The 12,087-nt window shown below is 41.2% G+C and overlaps 1 protein-coding gene across 7 annotated transcripts in view; it reads left to right on the forward strand.

Moving 5' to 3' along the window:
* The window catches only part of Lar (tyrosine-protein phosphatase Lar), a 335,402-nt gene that overhangs the window by 48,036 nt on the left and 275,279 nt on the right, over positions 1-12,087 (forward strand). For all 7 annotated transcript variants that reach the window (XM_018522261.1, XM_018522266.1, XM_018522267.1 and 4 more), the window contains exon 3: positions 9,720-9,858. In XM_018522261.1, coding sequence (XP_018377763.1) covers positions 9,798-9,858 — 61 coding nt within the window. In that variant the 5' untranslated portion in view covers positions 9,720-9,797. The remainder of the gene's footprint in view (positions 1-9,719; positions 9,859-12,087) is intronic.

Raw genomic sequence — 12,087 nt, forward strand, 5'->3', positions numbered from 1 at the left:
AAAAAGAAAAAAATGTTTGAGCATTATATAACTAAAATACTGATATTTACATGTTAATTTCAATTTTCCAATACCATATTCATTGAATTTATGCACTAAAACAAGGTTACTTAGAACACATAATAAAGATCAGCTAGGTTAAGGATCTCACATTTCATTCACTGATCACCAGTGGCATACTTGGTACTGATATCAGTGATTATCCATTGATTCAGATTTAGAGAATAGTAATTTTGTATTTTATGTATTTTTCTTCGTATATACGCATTTGTTTTGCGATTTGTCGCTTTTAACTAAGGTATTGCCGGAATAAAACCACAACATCAGTTATCGCGAGCATTGTTTAAGAACCGTGCGCCTTGATGTGAGGTAAATCGTGAGCTAAGAACGCAAGGATTAGTTGGCGGTGAAATCCGTATTCGACGGCGAGCACAACGGTCCCGCTTTTCAAATCTCCTTTCTCGCTATGCCAAGACTCACACTACCCGGCGGAGTTCGAAAGCTCCGCTTTAGCTAGAACCTCGTCGTTCCTTTGGCACTGACAATTGGATTCCTCGCGCTACTCCCGTCGAGTTACAGATTTTTCCTTTCCACGAGAATTTTCTTACAGACGCCTTTGAGACGAGAGATATCCCACCGCGTCGTCTCTATCGTCTTCGACGCGGCTCAGCGTTTCTAAGTACCGTCCGCGAAAGGAAGAATCGTTATGGCGGATTCTGAGCCTTTCCGAATCCGGTGCACTCTTTCAAATCAGCTTTTCTTTGATTCACGCTTAGATAAAAGCACCCAATGAGATCTCGTGAAAACTCGCACATGGAAGGCATCATTAGTCGATATTAATATCTTCGCGTTTTGACAGATTGCTTCGTAAATACGACACATTATCACTGTCATTATACATTTAATGTTTCATAATATAATTTAAGCAAATAACTATTTCATTACTAGTATTTATAACAACTGTTTATAATAGCTTGTAATACCTTATTATATGTGTTAAACCTAGGAATTTGCTTTTTCTCTCGAGAAAAAAAAACAGTTTTACTTTTAAGTAATTTTAAACAAAGTCCTTAAGATATAATGGCTCCTCCATTTCGAAGAGGTTCTTTTCCTATATGTTTCCTTACAATCGAAGTGGTTTCGTGTCGGAGAGTGAGTCTTGATTTTTAACTGCTTTCGTGATCGAGACCATTAACAGCTAAGGAAGGTGAGTCAGAAAAGGGAAAGAGGTTCTGGAGAAAGAAGGGGAAAAGTCGAATCTGCACGTTTCCTAGTGATTTTTCACGTTGTCCGAATTGATTATGGTAGGTAGGTAGGTAAATGTGTAGTGTGTGTACGACGATACAATGATTTAAGCTAAAATTTTTCTTACAGAACAATTTTTCTTGTAACTCTTGTAATATCATGATATACATTTAAATAGATGCCAGCATTACACAAATATACTATTCATAAATATACTATTCATGAGACTATCGTCAGTTATTTCTGCTGATTTTCAATCGAATAAAAATAGCAAATCATATTGCGGTTGCGCAAAAGAAAATCGATTTTTGTTAAAGTTCGATATTGATTATGGCATTACATTACGTTTATGATATTTTATTTCGTTGTGGAGACGAAGGGTAAGAGGAAGTTCCACTCGTTGTGAATCAATTCCATTTATAAATAGCTATATTACCGTATGAATAAAAATTAAAATCATATTGTTATCCATTTCATGTCCGCATGTGCATTGTTTAATTTAAATAAAATAATATTGAAATATATTAACTAATTTTTTACATTAACTGTAGTTGGAAGTATTTTAGTTATATAAGGCTATTTTAAATCCAGAGAAGGGTCAAATAATTTTATCTTCGCGACAAAACCGCGGTACTTTCATATCCGATTAAAAGGGAAAGGCTGGAGAGTATCCATTCGATAAATTCGCGCTTTAGCGTATTGGTTTTACACGAAACGATTTTGCACTGCTCGCAGAAAGTGGCAATAACTCCTCCCTATTTACCAACGTTTTAATAGCAGACTAATTATCAAACACTGATCAATACGTGAGCATTAAATTGTGAAAAACAGTTTTCACGATTCGTTAAACCACCATTGGCAAATACTTTATAGTCCTTTTGTTTCGCAATCACAGTTAACCAATTTTTCCAATTACACATATAGAAAATACTTGTTATTTATTTTTAACTTTCCATGAATTATTAAAATTTTTTCGTTAACTTCTAAAGTTTTTATGGTTTCATTTTTGTTTTTTTTCTTTTAAGTAAAACATTTTCTATTAAAAAAATTTTATACGATGTGTACTAATGTAATAATATTTCTAAAAAAAATTTATAATATACAGGGTGTCTGGAAATTACCGCCAAATGTTTCGTGCGTGCGTAGAACAGACTATACTGAATCGGAAAGTCCTGTACCATTTTGCGATGTCAGCAATAGTTAACGAGATATTAATTACTAAAAATTGCAAAATATTGGTCTCGAATAATTTTTTATTCAAATACTATCAACTTTACAGAAAAACTGCGAGAGACAAAAATCATTAATTTTCTTCTCATAAAGTTCTGAGAATTATTTCAGAATTTTTTCAGAATTTTTTAATACCGTATTTTCTCATATTGTTAAAAATAAGAAAATGCAGTACTAAAAAGTTAATAAAAAATTCTGAAAAAATTCTCAGAACTTTATGAGAAGAAATAAATGATTTTTGTTTCTTGCAGTTTTTCTGTAAAGTTGATAGTATTTGAGTAAAAAATTATTCAAATCATTATTTTGCAATGTTTAGTAATTAATATCTTGTTAATTATTGCTGACACCGCAAAATGGTACAGGACTTTTCGACTCAGTATAGTCTGTTCTACCCACGCACGAAACATTTGGCGGTAATTTCCAGACATCCTGTAGAATTTCTGATTTCTAAAGAGTTATGACAACACTAACACAAACACGGATTTTTATTAGGATAAATATGACATAATATTTCAACTACTTTCTCTCGAGATACGAAAATCTCTCAGGCTCGATTATCGAGCCTTGCAAGAGCGAATAGTACAACAGGAGTGAATCGTACACTAAGAGCGCAGAGTCTCTCACGAGAAGATATAAGACGAAAGTCGAGGTATTTCCGGGAGTAATTTTCCGCTGGGTGCCTTCGGAAAATGTTTATTCATAAGTCAGCGGAATGTGCATGGTGTACGATTGTTCCGCAAGCTTCTCCACCATCCTCCCGGAACCGTCTGTATTCTGATTTTTTTTCTTGTCCCTTTTTTGCGAGAAACCCAGACGTCTCGACATTAATACGGTGTTAATGGGGAAAAGATTCGAGGAAGAAACATCGTTGACGTCCGCTTTGCGTTGAGCGGACGAGCACAAACAGAACAAACGCAAAAAGAACGCGAGCGTTCGGGAAAAACTTCGGGGAATTTCAAGTAATGAGACAACATTAGCGTCTCAGGAGAGAAGAAAGAGACAAACGGGGTTATGCATGAAAAATCCATGTGTTCACCGCGTGATGAGTTTTGCCATAAATTATATTAAAGCCTCTTGGGCAGCACTATTATCGGCTATTCTACTTAATACCATTGCAGGTTGAACGAAATCACGTATTCCTCATAATCCGTCGAGTTTGTCTGTATTTTCGAAATGCGTTAACTCTGATTTTAAATCAATGAACGCCGTTAAGCGGATCAGGATGTTGCATCCGTTTCGGGGATAAACAAACGGAAATGCATTTTAAGTACTAACTTGATTGCAAATGAAAACCGCTCAAGCATATTTGATTATGAATTGCGGATGTTGCGAGCATCAATCTACCTAAATAATTCTCTGGAGAAAGAAGCAAATATGAAAAAATAAGATACGATGAAATGCACGAGTCAACAGCTATTTTTCAATTTATTGTTTCATCGTGCCACAATTCAGTGAAGTCCATTTATACACTCGTAGAACGTGAACAGAACATATAATGTTAGAAACAGATAATGTTGAATTATTTATATTTCATCGCACGAAATATTCTGCTTTGCAAGAAAATATGTCGATAAATAATTAAGCGTAAACAGAAATATTATAAAATGATTTTTAATTTGCAATTTCTAATAACTCAATGTTTTAATGCAAATTTGAATATATCCAACGCGTTCCTTGATTTTCATTAAAGTTTTAGAGAAGTTACAGCATTTAACTGGTTTATATTCCTGATTATTTTTTTCCATTAGGGATTAATAATTTCAACTTTAACTCAATTGCGTATTGAATTCGCTAAAAACTTAATCACGAACAGGCACGAGTTCTTGTCGACAATTTTTACTTTCTACCCTGCCCCGAAGTTACCCTCCCCATCGTTTCCGCGCACGTTCGTCTTCTTGCTTTGAATTAAGACCACCGCCGCGCTCGACCGCCGTACTTTCCGGTTACTCTTATTCCGGTTGTTATCTTTTGTTCAGAGCGAGAGAAGAACGAAGTGGAAGGATTTTAGGATGGACAGAAAGAGCCGGAACAGGCGATGGGAGGGATTTATCATTGGCCAACGGTGCACTGGCCACGGTATTAAATTAAGTTATGCCCATCTTGGAATTTTTTATTATCACCGAGAACGACGAGCGCATTTCCTCCGTCTACGGTGCGAGACGAGTTTTTATTTCTTCCACCTACCTCTCTTCCCTCGCTTCGCGCATCGACTGGTGCGCGAGCGATCTCGCGCTTTTTGCGCATATTTCTGCATTAAGCTCTCGACACTCACTTTACTGTCATCTGACTTTATTTACCATTTTAAATAACGTTCGATTTATGAGTAAAGTTTCCGTATAAGCAAAGAAAATGTGGATCGCCGCCATTGCAACGCATAATAAATATTTTCCCCTCGACATTTATCGGATATTCCGAGGCTGCAAATTCGAATTACGCGATTAATATATAATTGTTTGGCGTTTGCAGTAGCTCTAATGACACCAGCACTAATGGTCGAGTCGGCTAAACCACAACAACGATTATTACATATGTTGTCGTAGATTGTGTTGTCACGCGATTCGACTAGTATAATATTCCCTATTATAAACTGTCGAACATTACAAAATTACTTTAGATACTGGAAATTAATAACGATTCCAAGATTTATTTAATTTTATTTAAAGATGGTTTAGACTTTTTACATATTTTTTTTTAAACGCGAATGACAACTTTAATATAACGTTTGCAAAACGATTCATTTGTATGCACTAGCATTTGTTATCTATTTATATTTTACACATTGAAAAAAATTTCTGGTTGAAAATGGACGAATCAGAATTTTCTAGTTAAATCTCTAGTTGAGATAATCGGAATTCTGGTCGATACAATATTTCTGGTAAAATCTACTAGAATTCTTATTTTTACCATAATAACTATATCAATCAGAATTCAATCAGTTAACTCAACTAGAATTGTAGCAAATTTAGTGAGAAAATTCTGATTCGTCCATTTTCCACCAGAATTACTATTTAATCTAACCAGACCAGTTTTCTCAGTGCATGCTTGTTAAAAAATTTCTGATAAAAATATTAATATTTATTTTATTATTATAAATATTGATTTATTATAAATATTGATGTACTTTTCATGTTAATACGAGACTTTAGCGAAATTAAATTTTTATTCACGCGCCATACATGCCAAAAGATTAAAGAATTCGAAACTAGTTACTATATGAAAGAGTTGTGTGCTGACCCGACGCATTTGCAAATGAGCATCCATTGTGGAGGTGAGTTAGGATGACATGATCGAAGGGGAATAGAAACGATGAAAAAGAAGGAGTAACATTAAAGGTATGGCTGACTGTAAAAGGAGAATGTAAAATATAGGCATGAAGGAGAGGTAAATTACTTCCGCGGCGATATCGTAAACATTGACCAATTACCACGAATAATTAATCGCTGCTATCCTATTTCGTCGCTCGATACGGAAATTTCGACCAATTTTCTAAGTATACTTACATCGAGATCTTCTAGTAAATGGAACAATACAATGAATCTCATAATAAAATTAATCGTTACAACTTTTGGCATAATAATAATTATTAAAATAGTGTCTATTGTTTGTATATTATAATAGTTTTATATTATTCGTTAATTTCGTAATGAAAAACTATTATATTTCATTATATGCTATTTATTCAATGATTTCAGACATTCAAAATTATTTTTTCTTAAATAAATTTTTAAGAGAGATTATTAGATATTTTCAAAAAGTTTGATATCAACGCGATATCAACAAGGAAAAGACGGTACTTTTACCCTAAATGTACTTAGCTTTCGCGTTCACTTTTATGTCTATGAAATTGCGTGACAATCTTCACGTGATATTTTAGTCTGATCGGGAATTCGATTTGTTGCATTCCAAGATATATGTGAACGGATACATTCACGGTATATGTACGTGTAGACGCGTCACGGCACTTACCTGTTGAAAAAACGATCGGTCCCATCGAGTCCGACTCCCACGTAGACTCCCAGGGGTCTCTTGAGTTCCGCGACTGGACGACGAAGAGTCCAAGTGTCGGCGCGAAAGAAAGAAGGGAAAGACCCGGACTATTTCTCGAAGGAAGAAGGCGCAAGCGTGGCAGATCATGGTCATCGTCCTGCATCGATAATTCCTTCTTCATCGTGTCCTTTCTCTCTATCCCTCTTTTTATCTTTCTCACCCCTTTCCTTTCTCTTGTCAGTTCTCTCTATATCTTCGACCTATTCCTTCTGCCACCTGTCCGCTTTGTCTTATCTTTCTTTGCGCGAGAGATGTCCCTTCGGGTACGTTCAGCTGCACCCTCGTGGGTTGCCACGATCACAGCCGTCCCTGGGAGTACCACGCGGACAAACATCAAGCCAGAAACTGCGATACGTTGGCCGGAGTACGGCAGCTCACCCCGAACATCCCCTTACGCGAGAGACGCATGCGTCGCTTTTAAACCAACGCCGAAACCAACCCCTACCTAACTCGCGGCTACCTTGCCCCCGTTCTCCAATTCTACGAATCACTCCCGCGTCTCTCTCTCTCTCTCTCTCTCTCTCTCTCTCTTTCTCTCTCGCGCGCGCGTAACAGTGCCATTAACGATCCGTGATTTACGATCAATTTTAAAAAACACAGAGCTGTCGCTGACAACGCACTACAGCAGAAGATTATTCTTTTTATCATCACTTTAACAAGAATATTAGTAGATGGATAAAGTACTTTCGATAGAAGCAAAGGATATTGAAAAATATTGAAGACCAGAGACAGATTTTTCCCTTACATCCTGACGTCTTGGAATACATAAACTAGCTCATAACTCATGGCTTTAGTTCAGTGATGAGAAAAACAAGAGAAAAACCAGAAGCATCTCCGAATCGTCATAAAATCTGGTCTGGCGCGAATTCGTACATGTACATACGGCGATCTCGAGGCCAGGAAGGGCGGCGCGCCTGCGTCAGAAATGTCGGTGGTGGACGAACAGGGTAGGGGGTGTCGTCGGGGGGCATGGGGGTGAGTCAGTCAGGCCGCAGCGCGCGTTCAGAAAACTACCCTTAACGCGGGATCTCATTCGCTCGCCGGAGTAATTTATAATTGAGTCGCGAGTACGCGATAGGAATCCGTGGCTCGCGTTTACTCGAGTCCTTCTCTTGATACCCGAAAACGTAAAACTTTCTCTACGAAAACGGACCTTCCTGAAGAAGACTGATTCGTCTTTTGCACGAGAAACGCACATTATACTCTACATTATTTAGAGTTTCGCTCCGTGTAGAGAGACAGACGCAGATGCGTACAGATAACCGCCGAAGAGTCTGTTGCTGTTGAAAATTCACGCGTCCCGAAAAGCCAAACGGCAGGAATGGGAAGGACGGTCAGGAATTCGAAATTCGAGAAATTGGATTAAGCTTTTGTTGATGTCGAGCGACATTGAAGACGAGAAGTGTGTAAAGATATCCAAATGCAGCGGAAAATATCGTGGAAAATATACTCACAACGATCGGATGGTGAGAATGTAACGTCGCGTGTGGCGAGGAAGGTAGCACGAAACAAGATTCGAAGGAGCCCTTAGTCGCGAGTGCAACGAACCGAGCTCAATAAAATTGCCATATATAAATATCATCACGCGAGCTACTTAATCCTAACCTTTCGTCTCGGTTCTTTTTCGCAACATTTCTCTGTCTGACTCTCTGCTAGATTTCCGTTCGCTAAACAGAACGGATCGTTGGCATTTTGCAACGTCTCGCCATTATTCTATAGGAAAAGACCGGTGTTGCAGCGTATCACTAGTCTCATCCAAAAACCAGTTATTCCACTTTCGAACTTTCGACATCAGCGGAAGTTACTTTGATTAACGAGAAATCGAAAGAAAAAAAGGGATATAACACGAAGATTAGGAGCACCGGGTGGAAAATGAAAAAACTATCCGCTCGGTGGAAATTGCGGGAAAGCAGAGAAGGACAATTACACCTAATTATCCGGAGGATGTAACGCGAGCCGGAACCGTGGCCAGCGCCGGGTCCAGGGTCAACGTCTCGCGCGGCAAAGCTCGGCGGAAGCTTTGTCGTGAGGGCTCTCGGCTTGGAGCGTGGGACGCGCGAAAAATATGGGATGGTCGTGGAATCACAGGAAGAAAGAGTTCAAGATAATCGCAACGAGATAGGGCCCACAGTCAAGAATGTGGGATTTCTGAAAGTCAACAAAGGAAGAACGGCAGAGGAGAGCTGGATAAGGCGACAGATAATAGTTTGCACCATCGAAGTACGGATCTCTGAACTACCGAACGCCGTGTGTAGCTTATTAGTGGCTGTTGTTATCGGCGTTGAGAGTGGAGAAAACGACGCGAACCCGAGCTGACTTGGCGGAACAGAAAAGGAAGAAAGATTTGTGAACGAAAAGTGGGAGAGAAAATAAAAGGGAAATATTGTCTACCTCTAAGGAAATACGTCGTGACGTTCATCTTTCGGAGGCCGGTCCAGAAGTGACACCCTTCCAAATTGATCCTTCCATTGAACCAGCAAGAGCGAACACGAGCGGACGCGGCGACGGTGAAAGAATGTAAATAGTTCCTCGTATGCGAATCACTGCGACAAAGTGGCACAACGATCGCGGCCATTATTGCGATGTCAGCGACCGGCTTAGAGGAAAACGTGCGCTTCTTTCTTCCTTAACGTCGACCGCCCACACCGATCGCTTTTCACATATCCGCAGAATATATTTTATTGTGCGCGAGAGAGAGAGAGAGAGAGAGAAAGAGACAGAGAAAGAGAGAGAAAGTGTTAAATGGCGTGTGTCGATACTTTTTCTCAATGGCCGCTGAATAGGCACTCTCGCGTCCTTCCGTTGTTTTGTACAGTTACACCATAAACGCATCAGAAACGACAAGTATTTTTTTACGCGTAGCTCAAACCCCGTTACGCTTTCTTCCCTACTGAAAAATTGTTTCGCTGGTGCGCGCTAATCTTAGCGCCGCCAATCATCCGCGTCGTACTGCTCGAGAATTCAACGTGTCCAATTTTTTCCTACCCCGGAAAGAGTCTTCTCCTCGCGGCGCCTGTGATTGTGCGACGAAGGAGAGGAGTATCGTCGAGGTTTATCCTACCCTGCGCCACACCTGCGATTACGTCTTCGTCAGGAAGACGGAAGACGTGTTTCATCGTCCTGCTTCTATTCGCCCTCTTCCCCACACAGTGATGAAGGTGGTATGTTTATGACGAAGGTGGTTTATCTTTTCATAGGTGGCACGCTGCGACGGTGGTGTTAAGTGTGCAGTGATCACGGGTGGTCGAGGGAAGGCGGGAAAGAAGGTGGTCAATATGACTCCTATCTTCCTCGTCGTGTTGCTGGCGATTGACCCGATTATCGCGCAGAATACCGGTGAGTAAAACAAGATCAACGACAAAATGCTAGTGTTAAAGGTAAAACTCTTAAAAAAAAACTGTCCGATCGCGGCACGGACAGTTCCTCTCTCCGCGATGGACACTTCGTGCGCGAAGGACAATGACCGCGGAAAACCGCGAGGATGTGTGTGTGTATGGTGCACTCCTCCTAGGACTCTCAAAATCTACGAGAGCCGAGCGAACGCGTCACTTTTCCACGCGCGTATCTCGCGTTCGATCGCGCGTATAAAAGAGAGTCGAGTCGCATGCGTCGCGAAAATAGATCGAAAGCCCCGATACGTTCGTCCGCTCGAACGTACGCCACGTTATTTAAACGGGACGAGATAATCCCTTCGCACGAACGAACGTCCCCTGGATCTTCGTAATTTATTACGGTTTACTTATTAGCTACGATGCCGCTACGTCGGCCGCGTCGCTTTCGATCGATGACGCGTGCAAAAAAATTTATCTCGTTCATCCTTTATAAAAATTAAATAGTTTTTTTCCGGCTACTCCCGCGATAGGCGGACACATTTCTGCCGAACGACTCGAGATCTCTCTATACGCGCAATCGCCTCGCGAACTTAGCCGTGGTCGTAGTAATTTCATTGCAAGCGTGCACCAGTGCAAAGAGACTCTTGGCGTTGTATGATTAATGTGCGAAAGAGAATAGGAGGAACGAACTAAATGAAAGCGTGCGTAACGTTCTCTTCAAAATGTAACAGCCGCGCTCCGAGGACACTCGCGATGGCGGGAAAAAGAGAATGGACTACTGAAACGTGGGTGTCGAATGCATGAAGAGAATCGAACGATGAAAGAGAACGCCGTCGACGTAACCCTGCCGCTCCCTAAAGTTGAGCTTAAAAAGAGTTCGGCTGACTCGTCTCGAAGAGGCGGGGAAAAAAATAACACGTGCTTCGAGCAGGGAGCGGCTCTTGGCGGCTAAATGACGAGCGCACGCATCGCGTTGAATTGCGTGCGTGTTCTACCGCGAACACGTGTCAGCGTCGCCCCGGCGAGGTCGACACCTCGCTCGCGATTAAAATATGCGAACGTCTCGTCGAAAGTCCAACACTCGCGTTATCGAGCACTCGCGATCTCACGTCGAAAAAATACGGATCGCTCGCGTGTTCGCGTGCGATTCGCTCGGACTTTTACGGAAGTGACCAGGTCGCTGGGTACCAAGCTCGATCTAGGAAACGCCACTGGAGTGTATATGGGCTCCATATGGACTCTTAAGACCGTTTTAAGACGTGAAACTTGACGGACGGGGCGACGCTTCGCGAGCCCGTCACGCGGATTAAAAAAGGCCTCGTAATTACACGAACACCATGATCATTTCTTGTCGTCATAATGTTAATAAACGTCTATTTAGGATCGTACGATCGGGGAGCAATGCTAGCTGCGCGATCATTACGCGGTAATCTGTCGCCGCAGTCGGTAATCCGGCGAGCTTTACGCTGACTCCGTAATGACGATGATACATCCCTCGCATTTCAGTCAATTAATTACGTCGCGACGTAATCCTAATTCGGCTGTCGGAAAGCTCTCGCCGGATTTGAATGCTTTGCGAGTTTCAGCGATGGCAAACGATAATGTCATATCAGCGCGATGTGTAAAACGCAGCCATTGTTGCCGAGTCAACGTGGCAACGGTAAGTAGGTAATTGAAAGGTCAGGGCGAACTACGCTTTTACAAGTTCCCTGGCAAAAAAAAACGTTCGACCGTGATTGAATTAACGATCACGCAGAGTCGACTCGAAATATCGGTTCTCTTTCAGAAAAACGGATAAGCGCCACTAGTAACGTAGCGGAACTAGCGTTCCATTAGTAACGAGTGACGAGTTAGCCGGAATCAACGGATCAGCGCGGAACGAATCATTTTCCCCAATGGAGATGCCGATTTGAATTCAATAGCTCTGTTTTCCGCAATTCTACTCGACAGCCGTCGTGTGCCGCCGATCGTATTCAGGTAACAGGTAGGAAATCCGCGGGCGCTTTTTATGTCGTTTCATACCCCTTGTTTTTTAATTCGCGCAACCGTCGGTTGTCCGTCTCCCGTCGGTTGGTTTCGGAGTACAGAAAATTGGCACTCTGCGTCGGCGACAGCGAAAGAAAAGGGATAAAAAAGGGACAGAAAAGGGTCGAAAGAAGTCTCGCGCAAGGTGAAAAAGATGAGAGACAGAGACGATCGAAGCGGGGGGAGAGACGATCCGCGCGATAGCGAT

Source organism: Trachymyrmex cornetzi, unplaced genomic scaffold (assembly GCF_001594075.2).
Source record: "Trachymyrmex cornetzi isolate Tcor2-1 unplaced genomic scaffold, Tcor1.1 scaffold129, whole genome shotgun sequence".
Classification (NCBI taxonomy): Eukaryota; Metazoa; Arthropoda; class Insecta; order Hymenoptera; family Formicidae; genus Trachymyrmex; species Trachymyrmex cornetzi.